The sequence below is a fragment of the Opisthocomus hoazin genome, chromosome 6 (assembly GCF_030867145.1).
Source record: "Opisthocomus hoazin isolate bOpiHoa1 chromosome 6, bOpiHoa1.hap1, whole genome shotgun sequence".
Taxonomy (NCBI): Eukaryota; Metazoa; Chordata; class Aves; order Opisthocomiformes; family Opisthocomidae; genus Opisthocomus; species Opisthocomus hoazin.
The window spans coordinates 67,895,245-67,914,669 of NC_134419.1; the positions used below are offsets into that span (position 1 = coordinate 67,895,245).

The 19,425-nt window shown below is 42.2% G+C and overlaps 1 protein-coding gene across 3 annotated transcripts in view; it reads right to left on the bottom strand.

Annotated features, from left to right (window-relative positions):
• LOC104336537 (VPS10 domain-containing receptor SorCS1) overlaps nucleotides 1-19,425 on the bottom strand; it is a 311,179-nt gene that overhangs the window by 56,948 nt on the left and 234,806 nt on the right. For all 3 annotated transcript variants that reach the window (XM_075423698.1, XM_075423700.1, XM_075423699.1), the window contains exons 7-10: nucleotides 15,729-15,847; nucleotides 13,103-13,192; nucleotides 7,834-8,013; nucleotides 2,711-2,857 (exon numbers count right to left, since the gene is read on the bottom strand). In XM_075423698.1, the coding sequence (XP_075279813.1) occupies nucleotides 2,711-2,857; nucleotides 7,834-8,013; nucleotides 13,103-13,192; nucleotides 15,729-15,847 (536 nt within the window). The remainder of the gene's footprint in view (nucleotides 1-2,710; nucleotides 2,858-7,833; nucleotides 8,014-13,102; nucleotides 13,193-15,728; nucleotides 15,848-19,425) is intronic.

Here is a 19,425-nt window from a genome sequence, read left to right on the forward strand (position 1 = left end):
AGCTCAAATCAGATTTTTAAATAGCTTGTCCCTCTCCTGTAGGATTGTTATTTTACTTTGTGGCTTTGGTGCATTTTCTGTACCTCTCTTTCCTTCGCGGACAGACTGCCTGTTCCTGTAAAAGACCTTACAAGTCAATTTAGATCAGATTTCATTTATTTGCTTTCTTGCCAATTTGCAAGTCAATCACCTGGCACCCTGTATGTTCAGCTGATGATCCCTGTTCTACTACTATTCCACTAGCTTGTGACAACCTAAGCATGAAGGAGGCAGACAGGCTCAGGCAATGAAAGAGGCTTCTTGCCTGTTTTACCTCATGTTAAGGGAAGAGAAAGAATAAACCTGGCTAAACACTACTCCAGCTGAGGAAGGGCTGACTAAGTTCATTCTCATTCTTCTGGAAGGACAAAGACTGAGCTATGTGATTTAAGTCCATTGAGGATTTATCCCTTACCACTCTGAAATCATGGGCCGACTTCTACAGATGCCCACGAACCCGAGATGCCTACCCCAGCCCATGTCACAGAGCATTTATGAAGCGGTTGCTTTCCAGTGAACACAGGATGATAAGCCCACATCGAGCTTGCACAGGAGGAAGCAATTCTCAGGGTAACTCATGGCCGCATAGAGAGAAAATAAAAATGAACCAGTGTTTAAACAGTGGTTTGTGTACATTGCAGATACAAGGATAAAAACACAATCCACAGAGAACCAAGAGCTTCTTTGGGTCAGTTCTCACCGTGTCCTTGCAAGTGCCCATGCTTCCACCCCTGCTTATGACCCCTTGCCTGGCTTGTTCAAGTTTACCACCCTCAAGAGAATTCTAGCCTGTCCAGGCATATCTGGTCTAATTTTAAATGAAATGAATTGTATTCTCAGGTGCCCATGAGTATAGTATCAAATACAAAACAGATGGGAAGGCTTAAGGGAGCCATAATCCCCTCAATCCATAAGAACCATACAGTCCTGGTTTATATGCAGTCATACGACCACTTGCACTATATAGTGGATAACTACAGTGGCAACATACCCTTGTATATAAAATACATAGTTCATGCAAATGACCATTCAATGAGGACCCTGCAGAGCAGTACCTCTGGCTCATTTATAACCACAATGGTGAGTCAGATCTCTCCTGACCAGTGTGCAACAACACCAAGAAAGACTTTTTCTCAGAACTCAAACTACAAATTTATGAGAAAATAGAGCTTACTTTGATTATTTCACTTGCCCACATCTTTTATTTCTTCTGCCTTCCCAGCCCCCCAAAATATTACACTATCATATCACATAATAAAAATCTTGGGTTTCTCATAAAATTGGTCATAATTTCAAAAAGTCAAGGTGTATTGTTTTGTCAAATATGCTCACTTGAGTTAAAACTAGATTACAATCTATTTGAAACTCAAAGACTCTACACATAGCCCTTTCAAAAAAATTCAATTGCTTTATGTCTGCAAAGTTTTCTGAATGTCATCTTTTTGGTTTTCATCTTCTAGAAAAATTTAATTTAAAAACGCCTTTAGTTACAATTTTTAAAAACTTGGAAGAAGAAAACAAACCCAAACAAATTTAGTCATGAGATAACTCTTCTGTTTGACCCTCAGTCCTCCCTATTTATTTTTTCCAAACTGGAGAGAAAATGAAAAGCTTGCATTTTGGCTCAATCAAGAAATCAATTATTTGAACAGCTTCAAATACCAAGTAATTTATTCTTTGCTCTCGCAATAATGCATGGGGTTCAGTTAAGAGATTCGTGTAACATTCAGCTAGGTACCACAGTGCACAAACTGTAACACTGATTCAGATTCTACACAAACTTACAGCCTCAAAATGAGAAACATCACCTTTGTTTTTTTTTCAGATGGAAAATAACATGCAGGCAGAGGACAGAGGAGGAACAGCAGTGTAAGTAGTGCCCATGATTCTGCCTGGAACCATGTTAAAATTTGTGTAATACAAAAGTTATTGTGAAAAAAAGTTATTGCGAATCCCAGAGGCTGGGGTTACTGTGTATAGATTTTATCAACTGAAAAACATGTCAAGATCAGTCTAAGCTTCTAATTTGACAGAGTTCTCCTGTTCTATTCACACTGCTTATATTTCACTTTCACTCTTGGAAACTGTTTGCATATAATCATGATTAAAGACTTAGCTACATGTTGGTCTGTATTAATCAGTACAAAGAAAGACACAATATACACCCAACACAGATATACGTATATTTGGATGAATGTGTCAATTCTCACTTCGAACTCAAAGTTAGAAAATGATAAATCTTAATACTGCAACAGAATGGCCTGAAAGAAATCAGAGCTCTCCTTTCCCTTGAGCCGGTCCCCAGCTGCTGGGACCCTGACAGTTGCTGAGCTACAGCAGCTCGCTCCTCCCATCTAGTGTCCAGAGAGCCAACTGCGCAGAAACGGCCTCCAGCTTCACCGGCTGTTTAAAGCCAGACCATCAATTCTGCAGAAGGAAGCTGATCTACGATGCTTCCTTTTGTTCCAGAAATTAAATTAAGCTAAATTACAGCGCAAGCTATTGCAATACTACCTGGCAGCCGAAGCCTGATGTACTTTAACATGCAGCATTCCCTCCACAAGATATACTGCATGGAGAGAGGAGCTGCCCTCTCCTTCTTGCGGTACCTGGTAGAAAAAAGATTGTTCTGGGATGTTATCAACCCCCAAGTTCTCCCCCGGGTACTTACTAGGATACAGTGAACGGGGTTTCCTCTCAGATCAGTGTCCGGAGCCTGCAACAAACTCCAGTCTCTCCCTTTATTGTAGGTGATGAAAGTTTTCACTTGGTTGTCAATCTTCTTGTTAGCCAAGAACATTCCCTTTATCCCTGCTACCTAGGAAAAATTGACATGGCTGAAAAATAGATCAAGCCGATGAAGGTTCTGTGCATGTGTCTCTCTTGCCCTGTCAAACCCAACAGGGATCTGCTGGCTGTGTCAGTGCGGTAGATGCCAGGGCAAGAATTTCCAAGGAGCACCAAAGGAAGGCAAATAAATGGCAATGCTGGGGACAAGATAAGAGCATAAGATAAGGTGGAAAGGTGACAAATGGAAAAGAAAGCTTATATTTCAGAATCAGCATGGGAACACGGTAAGACATCAATAACATTATCTGTAAAGCCACAATCTCTCAACTGTGCATGCATCTTTCTCCCTGAAAGATGAAATACGCACAGGGCAATTCTTGGTCTCTGGCACTGAAGTAGCAGGAAACAGCAGCAATTTTGGCCTTACAAAGAAAATTGCAACACACATAAGATTGTGGTTCAGTTCTTCTATTCTCACACAGCCTGCTTAAGGCATTTCACCTAAGGATCCCAATGTGTTTCATAATTACCAGTGTTTCAACAGGATAACTTGGGGTACAGACGTATTTTTATAACGGTTTTATATTTTGAGGAAACCAAAGCTGGTTTGAGGAAACTGGTGACTCAAGCAAGGCCACCCAGAATGCTAGTTATAGAGCTAATAATGAGATTCTCATCCTTTTATTTTTCCTGGTGTTTTACCCAACAGCTTCATTCCATAGACCTGCAGGAGGATTTTGTAAAGATGTGATACTAACAGACTCACACTGGAACCAAGCTCAAAAGTGTCTTAGTGGGGAGAAAAAAGTCAACCTCAAACCACAACTCACACTGCAGAATGTTCCCATCTTCTCAGCACACTGAAAATCAATAACCCAATAGCTGCTGCAGCTTGTGAATGAATTTGATAGGCTGTCATTCTGCAATCTGAATGCTGCAATAAAAAGGGAAGCAGAAACGGGAGAAGGAGGGGGAAAGTGAGAAACTTTGTGGTTTCCAGCAAGTCTATTCAGTCATCCACCCCATCTCTTCTTCTGATGCAGAACTAGTACACAGAATCACTGAAGACTTTTTATTCATAGAGATTATTACTTAAATGACATCAAGTGGCAAATGGTTACACAGCAGATTCAGAGTTTGTTCCAGATCATCTGATTTAATTATGTGCCTGGATTTGGATGCTACAGCTCCCAGTGAGTAGGACCTTATTGCACTTTCAGTCACATGCTGTGGGACCTAGTGTACAGTGCACTGGTACAATACATTGGTATACTTAGTCATTCTGAACAGTACTCTCCTCCTTGAGCAACGGCATTGAATTGCATTTGAAGTTACATAAAGACTTAGACATGACTTGCTACAATGGGCAAAAGTCTCTAAGTTAAGTACTTAACCTATTTATCGTTGATGTAAGTGTAAAAAGATAATATTTTCAATGTCCCAGCTGGATTGCTTGGAAACACCCAACTAAGTATTCAGGATTTCTTTGTTGTAGTAAAAAGGCACCCTGATAAGACAAGGGTACTCTGTCTCCCAGTGATACTGCATGAACAGACAGAGCTGGAAAAATAACATAGTTCTGCCTTTACTACCAGAGGCCACAGCCTACAGCTCCACTTGTACATTTCTTTGTTGGTGTCCTGAAATAGTTGCATTATATAGTCCCTGTGAAATGCTGGCCATAAATGATTAAAGAGCATTTTATATATAAGGTGATAAATGTGTTCTGAAACCCTGCGAATTATTCTTTTTATGATTCTAGTCACAGGCTGGGACTTGGAATCCTTTCCAGAGAAAGCAAAATGTAAGTTATCCTGTCAATCTTGGACAGCTTTATCTTCAAAAAAGACCTCACACACTATACATGTTTGTGCGCTCTCAGTAGGAAGAGGCACGCCCTTTGCATATACACAACCGTGACACACACGATGAACTGTTCACCCCTGCTGTTCATACAATTGTAAGAGAGAATGACTCGTACAAGTAAGTGCATGACCACCAGTGGTCAGAGAGAAAAGCACTCCATCAGCTCCCACACCAGCTTTGTAGGCAGTCCTCTCCACCCTGAATACATTGTGTGCAAACACAAATGATGTCTACAGTTTTAGTGAAAGATTCGTACAAAACACTCGAACACACAACTCAGCACATTCTTCACTCTCCATCACCAACTTCATACATCAAACACATACTTCCCATCCAAAATGCATACTGCTAAAAAAGTAAGTCCCAGAGTGATAGTCATATATACCATAGCTACAGACACATCTCCTCACAGTCTGTTATCACTTCAGGCATGCATTCCCACAGGCAGGATTTCTCTTGCTGTGGCCCAGTCCAACTAGAGAGGCAAGCAGAGCCATACCACGTCATTGCAGAGGTGCAGGAACTGGAAAGGGCACTTAGACCCAATGGCCAGTGATTCTTGCTCTTCCTTTGCTCTAGGAGATGGTGTCCAGGCCAGCGCCTTTGTGACTGCAGACCCACTGAATGCCGAGTCCAGCATGCTACTGATGAAGTGGCACTGGAAGGTGGTGGACGGAAGAGCTATTCTCATACCCTGCTCTGTTCAACACACAGAAGGGGGAATAGTGTCCCTCTAGGACTGGTCTCCTCATGGTCTACAAGGTCCAGCAGCAGAAGAGCGCACACACCGACATAACCTCAGAGTGAAAGGCGCCTGATGACTCACAGCAGAAGAGAAGGAAGAACATGATGAGGCACCATGAAAGAACTTCCATTTTCTCAGAATCACAGAATGGCAGGGATTGGAAGGAACCTCTGGGGGTCATCTAGTCCAACCCTCCTGCCAAAGCAGGGTCACCTACAGAAGGTTGCACAGGACCTTGTCCAGGCGGGTCTTGAATATCTCCAGAGAAGGAGACTCCACAACCTCCCTGGGCAACCTGTTCCAGTGCTCCGTCACCCTCAGAGGGAAGAAGTTCTTCCTCATGTTCAGACGGAACTTCCTGTGCTTCAGTTTGTGCCCATTGCCCCTTGTCCTGTCGCTGGGCACCACTGAAAAGAGCTTGGCCCCATCCTCCTGACACCCACCCTTCAGATATTTATAAGCATTTATTAGGTCCTCTCGCAGCCTTCTCTTCTTCAGGCTGAACAAGCCCAGCTCCCTCAGCCTCTCCTTGTAGCAGAGATGCTCCAGTCCCCTCACCATCCTTGTAGCCCTCCGCTGGACTCTCTCATCTTTCTTGAACTGGGGAGCCCAGAACTGGACAGAGTACTCCAGATGAGGCCTCACTAGGGCACAGTAGAGGGGAAGGAGGACCTCCCTCGACCTGCTGGCCACACTCCTCCTAATGTACCCCAGGATGCCATTGGCCTTCTTGGAAGCCAGGGCACACTGCTGGCTCATGGTTAACCTGTCGTCCACTAGTACACCCAGGTCCCTCTCCGCAGAGCTGCTCTCCAGCAGGTCCGCCCCAAGCCTGTACTGGTGCATGGGGTTGTTCCTCCCCAGGTGCAGGATCCTGCATTTGCCTGTGATTTCTCTTTATGCCGAATGCAGTTCCCCATTGAGCAGCACTGGGTAGATTTATCCTTGATGTAGAATCAGTTTAGGAAGCTACACTCACAAACATATTCACTACAATGCAACCAAATTTTGTAACACCCGACAAACATGCATCTTCTCAAATAATCTTGATTTTCTAAACATGCTTCTGCCATCACAGAAGGACTCATTTTGCAGTCTCTCCACTTCTTTTTAATTTATCTATGGATTTTTTTTCTTCTCACGTCTTCATCTCCATCTATCCCTATAGAATTCATCATTTGCAACAACCCTACTGGGAGAATCATGCTGGATGGCTTTCCGTTCGCTTCCAGCTAGAACATCAAATTGAAAGGAAGGTTTGTACCATGTTCAGTGTCAGCCAATATTCTGTCTAGATAATCAGCAGATACGACGCTACAAGTCTGATTCCATCAATTTTAATCCAGGTTATTGTGTGGTGTCAGCCCAATAAAACAAAACAAAGGCTTTTCTTTCCCCCTGGGATGTAGGACACCTTTACATAATGCAGTGAAACTGCTTCTTGAGCTGACAGTAATAAGAGGCAACAGTTTTTCCATGGGCTGCCAGTGCTGCAGAGAGCTTAATAGTAAAAATCTCCAAATGACTGAAATGCCAGTGCCCATCCTCCTACAGCACATATGCATTGACATAAAACACTTGGGATCTCTTTGGACAATTCAAGGTGATTTCCAAGTAAAGGGCAGCTGAAGGCAAACTATATAGCAGAGCTAATATTCAGACGGTGATGGCGAAATATGGGAAACATCTTTGTTTTTAAAAGAACTCAGATCAAGTTCACAGCCTTTATTCTAAATGGTCAGAAAATCCCCTGGAAGAAACCTGAACAGAGAAGCTGATCCTCAAAACAGGAGCCGAGGACTGTATTTCTACTTATCTGAGTGCTGTCTCCAGAAGTAAAACAGGCAGCAGAGCAAGAAAAGTACAAGGGCACATTAAAAATCTTTTCTTAGGATCAGTTTTCATAGAAGACAACGTAAATTAGTCTTTTTACCTTTTCCTGAAACAAAAATTGGAGAATTATGCTATTCAGAGTATTGAGAGCTTTCAGAGCCATAGGCTGGACCAATGTGGGTCAGCAGGATTTTGCTGAGAGACTTGAGAGTTCCTCTTAGGGACTGAATGAACTATTCCACTACATCTTTCAATGTGTATCTTCCTATGTATGAAAGAGCCATGAGCTCCTCCTCACCTGAGAACCTACAGGAGGGTACAGCAGTGGATCTGTTCATATTAGGCTGGGCCTAAATTCAACACCTGTGTACAACCTGGCCTTGAAACTCAGCTGATGGCACTGAGACCCTTAAGTAAAAGGAGGGTGAAAGTATGTGTTTAGTCACTTTTTGGCTCTGCTGTTCACATGCATATTCTGAGAGTGATGTGCAACAAGGCAACAGCACTGGCATCATGTGAGCTCCTGAGATAGGAATGAGATGTTTGGAGTCATGACATACCTCATAGAGGTCAATCATCACATTCCCCTCCAGCCCTTGACTGCTCTTGACATTTTCCAAGGCCAGGGTGAAGTATACCCCTCGGGTGTCGGAGATATATAGATTGTACGTGTCATTCTGGTTCCACTCTTGCACAGCTGCAAACACCTGATTCTCATCTGTGTTGATAACATGCATATCCTGGGGAAAGAAAAGAGAGGAGGGTTACTAGAAGGAGCTCTGCTCTGTCATTTCCAAGGGCACCAAAGTAACTGCAGAGGAGCAAGGGATATATTTAGTTTGGAGTTTAAATGGAAACTGTAGACAACACTCTTGCAAGCAGAGAATTCCATCCTGGAATACTTTACATCAGCTTTCTTCTGACAATTTTCAAAGCGGTAATTAACTGATGAGGTGTTAACCGAACATTTACATTGGCAGTACAGTGTTAGACAGCAGCACTTTTCCCCTCTACCAACACTTTAATGAGTACTTTGTTTGGTGTGGGGGGGTGGGGTTTTTGGGGTGTTTTTTGTGGTTTTTTTTCTGACTGAGTGATTCCACATGTGATTGTGGAATCACAGAAATTAAAAATGCAGGTTTTTTTTAAAAAGAAGAAAAAAGCAGCATCTGAAGCATCTGCTTCTTGCTTAGCATTCAGAAACCAAATATGCTTGGGAACTGATACAAGGAGGATCTAATGAGTTAACATCTGCAGCCAGTGCTGCTGCTATTTATTATTTCCAATGACAGTGTCAGCTAGAAGCCAAGGCCCTGGACCACTGTGCTAAACATCCCCCAAGGCAACCCTAATCCTTGCTAGATGTGAAGAATTGTAGTTGGATCACTAGCATAAATGAGAGGTTTTATTTTACTCTGTTTATTCTGTGCGTTACAGCAGGCAGGAAGCAATGAAAAGAGTGCATAATTAAAGAAAAAACAAAAACAAAAATTAAATCTGATTCCCTCTTTCAATGTCTGGAGAAGTCACCCAGTGGAAAGAGTCACCAAGAGAGAGATTGTTATAATGAAATTCGCAGGCTCTATCTGCACAGCACAGGCACCCTGAGTTCTCTGGTGCCTTAAAAATCCATGGAGGTAGGAAAAGAAATGCAGATTTCTTAACATCAGGTGATTCCCAGAAGATTCAGCTGTTCTATCTGTTTTGGGCAGATATCCCAAAGTTATTTTGCTTCCATGAATCTCAGCCAGAGCTTTCTATATGCAAAACTGGGAACTTTATCAGAAAAAATACTCTTTGGAAGCTGATGCTACTTCTTCCTTTTGTTAATAATAGTCTTCGACAATTCACTTTCTTGTGGTTTTGTAGGGGGAATTAATACTTCCAGATGGAGCCCGGTAATGTAAAGATGAAAAATAACATAATGAAGAAATCTGATTTATGAATTTGAAAGTGGATTCACCGTGAAGTTAAGATTCAGAACAGTTGTTTGTTCATCCAGATCTTAGTATGGAGCAGGTGAATAGTCACTTGATTTACTTGCTGCTTTGTGCTGCACAAAAACATATCCCAGAAGATGGGCTGGTTTTGTAGAGGAACAGATTGGCTTAAATCCTGAGATGATAGGAAAGGTAATGTAACTCCCATCAGCTTCTGCTAATTCTGGTTGTGAGTAGCTATCCTGTCTTAGCTCCAGCTGTGCTAGTAGAAGTTACTGCCGCAACTGTTTTCCAGAGGCTCCCCATTTCAGACTGTCACCCTAGTCAATCTGCTGGTAGATCTACATGAGTTGTTGTTCCCAGTGTGCATCAGGCAGCATTGGCCAGCACAGCTCTAATCTCAAATTTAAAGTTTTGTAAATGTTCATACACACACAGGCACACCTCTCTATTTAAACACAGACAGAGATTATAAGTAAAACTTGTTTTGTGTGGTGAATGTACAGTTTTATTAACTTACCATTTTCATCAATAATTTTATAATAACTAGGGGAGAGATGTAAAAAGATATTTTGATCCACACCAGAGAAAACTAAAGAAAATCTCATGAATGCTTAAGAAACAAATAAACTAATTTATTCACTAGATGCTTCCTGAGTTTTGATCAGATCATGCTGTAAGATGCAAGTCTAAGATCCCAGTAAGGATTTAAGCCTGGAGAAGCAGAGATTGAGATAGAACTGGCATAATATACATAGTGCAGAAAGTCAAAAATGGTAGCGTTCCAACCGTTTGCCTTTGGGGATCAATTAACTTTTACTCTTAATATGGCCTTGTCCAATAAATGCAGTAACAATGAAAGCTTTCATAAAAAGGGATCAGTATATGGGTATCAAATAGGTCTTCGACTAACATCAGGAATTTTTTGGTTTCCACATCGGGAAAATTAAAATCAATCAGCATAATATATTCACGTCTTTTTTTCTTTTTTCCAGGGTGGGAGTTGCTTTTTTTGGGGGAGGAATAATACAAAAAGACAGCCTTCATCTCAATATGGAGCAAGAGCTTCACTGCATCTTCCACTACTACTACAGAAAAGGAAGAAGACAGGAAAGTGAAGCAAGGCACCGTTCTGAAACAGTTGTTGTCAGCTGCAAGGGCTCCCCATGCATCTGCCTACTGAGAGCCTGAGCTTTCCTCTCCCTGTTCCAGCACATGGTGGAAGTACATTTATATGCAGCTCTACTGTCTGTCCCTCTTGCCTTTCCAAAGACAAAAGTAAGAGCACGATGCTGTGCATGGGGTTGATCAGGTGTCTACTCAAATGACTAAAGGCCAAGGCTTTCTGAATTGCTAAACATGCCTCAATTGCCCTTCTTGCACTTGGTCAGGGAACTTTTCTTCCTGCCAAGTAAAACAGCAGGGATGTGTAATGCCTGTTTTATCATGTCAATTACTGGGACTGTCAGCTCTTTTTGAGGTCTGTATTTAAGGATTTTTTTGTGGTTACTGCTTCTTCCATCAGGATGTGCATCCTGCTGTTGAAAGAAGGTGATGAATTTAAAGCAGAGATACCACACACACCCATCCCATCAGTATTCATCCCAGCACCAGTTAAGGACAGGGTTTTCTTTAAAGAGAAATTGCTTGGCTTGCTTTAATATTCACAGATGTCTGCAAAGTGTCTTGGTCTAAAATGGAGTGAACATACCCTGTGTGCACATTTAAGGTGATTATCACAAGTGACATCACGGAGTGTGTGACAGCCCACACTGTGGTGCTGTGGCACAAAATAGGCAGTGCCAACCCACGGATCACAGCAGAAATTAACAGGTCTCAGTAAAGACTGTTTACAGTGTTAACAAAACCTGTATGCACATGTGCAGGCATCTTTTTGTATGGGAGAGAGTTTCAAGTTCATTTAGGCTTTTAATCAAACTGACTACCAGGCTATCAGTGCCAACAGCAAAAATGTTTTAGTTTTGATTTGCTGTAGGCCATTGCTGCCTAAGCAGCAGTATCACCTGCCAAAGCTGCCGGCCATCACACCCCTCCAGTCTAGGAGGAGTGACATGCAGAGACAAAAAGCTTGATACTTCTGTCTTCAGTTCCAGAAGTTGCTTAGTAGTGCTTACCATATTTGGCCCCACTTTTTTAGCTGAAGGACATAAAAGAGAATTTAGGCATAAAAGATGCTGTTTGTTTCAATTCCTTGAATAGCATAACGCTTTGTGCATTTTTAATAAAAGCAGCTATCCTGCTTTGATAACAGCCTCCTAGACAGCCAGAGCTCCACTGTAGCTTCTTCCAAGCCAAATGTAGCTCTTCAGTCTTTGAAGATATTCCAAGATTGTGACAGAGCATCTTATCTTGTTAAATATCTGCCTCTTTCTTTGGGTCAAACAACACGAATGTATTGCTCCAATTCCTATTCTCTGAGAACACATTCCAATTTAACTGTAGTGCATTTTCCTTGGCTCTCTGGTGGAGAAGGTGGACAGCTGGAAAAATCATAGAATCATAGAATCATAGAATGCTTTGGGTTGGAAGGGACCTTTAGAAGTCATCTAGCCCAACTCAATATAAGCCAAAAATAAGTGTGGGCTAAAGGAGACAATCAGTTCAAAGCAAGCAGTCTCTCTAAATATGGTCTGAATCAGCTGTAAAAGACGATTTTGATTTGGATATTACTATCCTAAAAATGCAACTCCTTTGCTAAGGGCTACTTCAGATAAAACTGTTTAAATTTCATCTGAATTGGCAGAGTAATTCCTTCCTGTTTGGACAGGGAGTTTCAAACCAGCCTATCTTTAAAAGTGACTGAAGATTTTAGGGTAGACCACAGGTATCCTGTGTCAGAGCTAAGACGATATCATGGCTTCTGGTAGAGTCCTCAATGTCCCATAAGCTGGGTTTTCTGGATGTAAACTGGAGCAAAGGGTACAACAGCAGAGTAGGTAAGGTATGGTATTGAAGACCAGTGTCTGAGCTGCAGCCTTGTTATATGAAGGTCACCCAGTCAATCCACTACAAATGGATCCGTTGGGCTGAGGAATCGAAGACAGCCAGTTGTGATATTAGCCAAATTATCCCTTTGAACATCCCCACCCACAAAATCTGGCGCACTTTCAACTTCTGGGAACAGGCTGAAGTTGCACTTTCTTTTTCCCTTTTGACAATCTTTGCTTAATTTCTGGGAATGTATTTGTCTCCAGATCTTAGACCTCACATAGAATCCACCAGATCATTTGCTACCTTTGATCTTAAATTTCATTTAAGGCAGACTATACCAAGAATGAAAAGGCCTCAAAACCAAAAAAAACCTGTCTTTGTTAAGAAGCCATGAGGAGCCCAGCTGCAAAATCGTGATTTCTTAAAAACGGAGTGAACATTTTATATAGGTCTTTTAAAAAATTCAGCTCCAGAAGGCAGCAATAGCCTTTCAAGCTCCAATGCTAATTCACCATTGTTCTTAATTAGAGAAGATATGGAGCAGACACACAAAGACATCTCTTTGCTGGGTTCCCATTAAAATCTGCTAATGAGGCAAAGCACAAAAAGTAACCCACACAGGACAGGGACAGGAGAACAGAATTTTAAGACCCAGAAAAAAAAAAAGAGTCCTCTCCAAAACTTAATTAACTAACCATAAAGAAATGGTAATTGACATGGGCTGTGGCATCTGTCTACATTTCATGCTGATGTCCTTGACTAGCCACAGTGCTGACTTTGTTTTCAGTCCTTTCTTGCTTGCAAATGTTCTATTAAAGAAGAATGATGTTTTCACTCATTGCATGTCATCGTGCAATTACTTGTGTCGGATTCAAGAATTTCTGTCCAATCAAAACATCTGTAGATTCACACGAGCACTCCAGCAACAGCATCCTACCTTGGGCAAGGAGTACTTTGGCAGCTTCATCTGGGCAAATGCATTTCTCCTATAAGAAACATAATAATGTGGTCTTCCTCCTGATGTCAACTATGAGAGAAGCAGAAAAGTTATCAGCAGGATTTTTTAAAACATTTTTTTACTATCACAGAAAATATGAGGCAAAAGTTGTCAAGGCAAATACCACATTGTTGGTAGCAATGGCTTAAAGCTGCAGCACTACTGCAGTTGATGAATAAACATTGATCCAACTGAAAGTGGCTGAAAAAGAAAGCAAGAGGAATCCCATTTTCTGCAAAGAGAGACCATGGCCAGAATTCCAGGTAAAAGTCTGGGGAAAGTCCTGGCTTCTCTTGGGCCATTATGTCACTCACCTGCTGATACCACAGCTCTCCTCTGCCTTACCACAAAACAGTCTGTTCTTTGCTATCTACAGAGCTGCCATGTAGGCTACTGGTGAGATCAGCAGACTGGCACACAGGACGCTTGATTTCTATTGCTGCCTCCAGGTCTGGTTTCTGTGTGGCCCTGTACAAGCCATCATACGTATCTGTTACAAGATCAGCTAAGCATTCACAGCTCCTGAAGGCAGCAGAAGCTCAAGCTGATTTGGTGTTTATGTGAATCTGGCCATTTATTTAGGTGCCTAAATACGGGTGGCAAGACCTTGAAAAGGCTGGGTTAGAGCAATGTGAGCTTTCATTTCCTACCACGTATTAAGCAGGAAGGGGGCGGGGGGCGCAGATAGAAAGAAAAAAGCTATGTTATCAGGCTTCCAGTGCTGCTGAAGTATAACCAATGTTTGTAAAGTCCTTTGAAATCTGTCGATGAAATGTACTGAAGTACAAATATTCCAAGGGATTCTCCATGCAGAACTTTGCTTTAATTGCCTAATATCTGGGTTTATCAAGACATTTCTTCAATAGTAAATGTTTTAAAATGCACTGCAGTACTTTAAAATGCAAGGAACACAGAGGCTAGGTTAATAAGAGATTGAGTAAAATAAGAATTATTTCTTATTCTAAAGCTCTTCAACAATTTTTTTTTTAAGGGAATTGGGCAAAAGTTGTGCGAAGGAAGGCCAGAAGCATTGTTTACGAGAGAATGTGAGTTTGTAAATAAAACATAGTGTAGTGGGAGAAATAAACCCACATTCCCTTATCCTATCTTTTTGACCCATTATATTTATTTCTGTTTAAGAATCCTAAGAAGTTTAAGAATTAAAATGGGAGCTTTCCAAATCCAAATATTACATGATACCTTCTAAAACTGCATTATGAATGCGAATATATAAAGTTGTGCAAAGTCCCATTGGGCATTAAGCAGAACATCATAAGAGGCTGCCTCTCCTCACATGATCCTCCTTACACTGTGCAGCCAGCATGGAGCTGGAACACAGGAGAAACCTGACAGCGCTGGCAACACTAATACAACAGTTTATAGACAGAAAAAGAAATGCATCAAAACACAAGGGCTATCCAGAAAGGTAGACAATCTCCCCAGCATTGACTTCAGATGAGGCAAAGGGTTTGGTTTCTATACAGTGTGTGATAACATCAGGTCAGAACAGAGAAGACTAACAATCTTGATGAGCACAAAAGCAAGGCATCAGTAATGAAGTAATGAATCATTTCACATATGAAGAGAAATTCCCCATCTCCTGTGTCACTAGAGCCACAACACACAGTCCTTCTGAAATGAGAGAGCATGGCTGAACAGTGATGCGTGCCCCTATTTTCCTTACCACATAAATACTTCCTTTATGCCTCAGACACACGAGGCACAAAAGCTATTCTGGAACGTATGTCCCGGATTTATTTGTGGATGATTTAGATTGGTGTTTATGACTGAGTTCATTACCTGAAGGTAATTAGCAACCAACTCACCCAATTTAAGTATCAGTCCTCTCTCTTCCCTCCACCACAGCGAAGCACAGCAAAATATAAATTGTCTGGAAGACCAGTTTAGTCCTAATGATTTCCAGTTCACCTCCATGTTCCCTGCAAATCTGTTGTTATTTTTGTCCACCTCAGTTGTTATTTAATGGACACCGGCGGCAGCCTGATGAAACTCACAGTAGCTCAGATCTATTCACCAGCTCTCACCTGGAATACAGCTTGGCTGAGTACATCTCATCTTCAGCCTTTTGACTATAATCACAACTGAGGCATAACAATAAAGACTGATTACTCCTTCTTTGGTTCTTCCCCTGACTCCCTCCCTCCTTTTCGATTTCCCTGTCATGCTCAAAAAAGCTTTGTTCTAATCCCTTGTAATAGCAGATGACTGACACATCACTTCAAGCTGGGGGGTTAAACCAGTAATCCTAGAGTGCTGAGGAGATTGCAGGGAGTGACACAGATCACTCCAGAACTCCTGGATGCTCCAGGCAGGAACTCTATGATCCTACAGTGACAAGATACTAGAGGTAAAAGGAACATTACTAGCATTGTAATGAACTGCTACAATCCACTCAGTGCCTTTACTATTTGGATCTAGTGTTGTCTGACTAGTTGGGAGCTAACACACATCCACACACATGCAAAGGATGGAAGAGAAAACAATATAATGTAGAATAACATAATATAAAAGAATAGAATAGATAAGAGAAGAGGGTGTTCTGCACCTGAACAAAGACATAATCATCCTGGACGATCAGGGAGTTATGGTCAATATAGCCTGGAAAGGGTTTGCTACGAGTCGCTTCACTGCAGTTCTGCATCTTACAGGTGATGTATTGGGCATCTGAAAGGAAAAGAACAAAACCAAGATGCTTGAGATCCTGAGCAGATTCTTCCTACTGTCACAAACGTATTTGCTGAGGCAGCATTTCTGCTTCCCAGCTTTGTGTGACATGAAGTGACACCATCCATTCAACGCAACACACTTCTTTCCCTTAGACCCCTTGTAAATCCACCCTTGATTACTTTCGTCGTTTAAGTTCCTGCCTTCTTCACTTGCCTCAGCCTCCCCTTATTTCTTTCATTCCACCCTACATCAGAGCTATACATCGCTCCTTCAGCAAAGTTGATACGATTACTCCATGCCACTCCTGTGGTTCCATGCTGGAAGTAGACCAGGGGCAGCATTTGAAGGTGTCACAATGTGATGCTTGTGGCTCGGGTCTGACAGAAACCTAGTCAAGGGTGTATTATTCAGCACTGTTACCTGCCTTGCTGAGTTTACTCGGATGCTACCCAGGCTTCAGCTTAAAGCAAGGAACTGAGTGAGAGGACAACAGAGCTGTGAAGGACTCTTTACAGAGGCAACAAACAGCTCAAGTCCTATGACTCCCACGGCAGCTATGGGTCTGAAGAGCTGTGTCTACGCTGCAGGACAGATATTCTCTGTGCTGAGCTACTACAGCTTCCCTGTCATGCTCTTGGTGTGGAAATTGCTGTAGAGCATGACAGCTTCTCCACGGTCACATGCTGAGTTTATTTAGAACATGGCAAGGGTCCAGAGCCTACACAAGAATGAGGACACCTTCAGAGGACACCTGCCCCATAGTGTCATCACTGGGAACCCATTCCATGGCACACTTCTGTATTTCCTGCAGCACTTACACTCTGCAGAGTAATTCAGATCACCTCGGAAAGTAATTCAGACCACCTTCTGTTCAGGGGTTTTACCTACTTCTCTGTTGACAGGATAGGTAGATGCACTCTGGCAGACCTGGGCAATCATTCCACACTCTTTTGAAACTAGAGCCCTTCGTGGTTTCAATCAGTCATATTTTTCAAAGCAAATGGTCTAAATGCAGCCCTGAAGCCCTCTCATCCATTGTTACTGTATGGGGTGTTCTCATATCCTCTTCTGAAGCACTGCAGAGTGTTCACGTCATAATGCATCAGCTGAAGAAAAACAATCCGAATTTCTTCATGGTGATAATTTAGCCCAGAATACAGAACCAGATTCTCAGTATTCAGTTTGGGCTCTTTCAGATCAATTAAGAAGTTCCTCTTTGTTTAATGACAAAGCTGATTTACAGGAAGAAGGATTTTGGCATTTTAGCATTAGCACTTACATGACAGAAACACTGCATGGCATTTAATCTTAGAACTACTTCTAATCTTTTTCCTTGTTGGAGAAGTGCAGCCCCTTGTTTGAAATAATTACCACTTTCTGATCAGAGAAGTAGCATTTTACACTGAAATAGAAATGACTGGATTTTTACCATCTCATACGTAATCTTTGTTTTAATTAAAATCTGTCATTTGACATTTCTTCCCTTGCTTCCAAGGGCTGTTGACTTCTGCTCGAAACAGACGTGCAGGGTAATGAACCTTCAGGAAAGTTTGATGAGGGATGATTTTACCCCAGGATTTGCAGAGTTCTTGGAATATATAAAGTGCTAAGTATTATTAGTCACTGCAGTTTAAAACATTTTATGCTTTCGCAGCTTGCTGCAAAACATTAATTAATACAGCCCGGACAGCATGATCGAAATGCATTTCCCTTCAGAGGGACATGATTTTTTCCACATTAGCCACGAGAGGGCAGGGAACGACATAACTCCCAGCCTGCACATTCCAGAGCTGAAGAAAGTTCCCTTTCAGAGCCGTTCAGCCTCCATCCCTCTGCTCCCAGGAAGAAGGGGGACAACAGGGACAGAGCCTCTACCACCACCCAATAGTACTGTGCTGTGCAGCATGTCCCCTCCTAGTCATAAGACGGAGAACAGGCATGCATCTCTTCACCTGCAACACAACCAATTCCCACTTCTCCTGTTAACTCAAATCCATTGTATCGTGAAGGACAGCCCCCCCATACCTTCCCCTACATTCATCTCCTCTCATTCTAGGGTCCTGAGTGAAAAGTCTGGCAATCCTGAGCTTAAACAAAAGGACATCAGTTGAAATGGTTGGCCCCACCATCCCCTGAGCTGTTGGCAAGACTGGGTGGCTTTTCACACATGGGATGGAATCACCTAGCATTAAGCTATATAGGATCAGACTTCTGTTTCCCACCTTGTTTCCTTTTATTTTTTTCCCCACCACCATGGTTTCCTTTTACTTCCACAGGCACAACAGCCGCCTGGGAGACACTAAGAGCATACTGCAGTGCCATCTCACATCCCACGTAAACGGGTTATCTGTCCTGTGAGCACAGCGTGGTAACAGGACAGGTACTGCTAGGACCAGCCAGCAAAGAAGATTAAGGAATCTCCTCTGCAAGAGATTTTAAGGAGCAGGCCAGGATGACATCCATTAGAGGTGACTGAAGTTTTTTTGATCCTGTTTTAATGGAGGAATGGGGACTATGTCTATTTCTGCTGTGATCGCAGGAGTACTGTACAGCGGTGATTGTACCATTGATGAAGATTTACTAAGGCAATTCCTGTGAACTTTTACAGTGCAATTCTCCATGACTTCGGTTCTAAAATGCCAGTAATAACTACTAAAGGGCAGAGCACAGAAATTGCTTAAGCTAATCTCCCAAACAGCCAAACCCCGAGATGCTCACACCAAGAAAAGATCCCTCTGGTATGGGAGACAGAAAGCAGGAAAACAGGCTTCTTGCAGTTCCTGGATCCCTCTTTTCTCCTAAGGGAAGTTTTGCTGTGCTCACATTAACTCAAGGATTTTGTTTAGGCATTTGATTCTCCATTAACTCAAGGATTTTGTTTAGGCATTTGATTCTTATGGACATTTTATGCGATTCCACTGGCAGAGCTTTGTAATTTAGCATTAATTAATGTCAATTAATACATTCAGTCGCTAAGCTCTGGAATTAATTTCATTAGTTTTCCTGCACAGATGTTTTCCCTGCCATAGGTAATTAGGACATTATGCTTTTCAGTTCCAGAACCCTCACCTCCAACAACAGCTGCTGTTTTTAATATACAACAAAGTCACGCTGTGCCTGGAGAGAAGAACATAGCAACTCCCAGCTCCTACACCCCCCGACACTTTGATTTTGACAGGTTTAGACACCTAGAGTAGGATTATTCTCAGGGAATAGCAGCTGTTTCTAAGGAGGAAGCCAGGACAGTCACAGAACACAAGAATGGAGAAGACATCTTGTAAGGGAAACCTCTGACAAAATTAATCTGTTTCAGTGGTAAAAGAGAATTGCAAATGTGCTAACACATAGCAAAAGTTAAGAGCCAGGGGGACCCTGCGCCATGAAATATTTTAGTCTTTTCTGTTCACCTTGAGCTCCATGCTAATATGTTCTCAAGGGAAATGCATTCAGCCTGTCCCAGAGACATTTCTTGGCTCAGTCAGTGGAGATGGAAGGTTACTGGAGGTTGGTGAGCCTCTCCAAAAGTACAGGGGAGAGTTTCAAATCCTTTCCTAAAGCAGAGCAAGACTTCTCAG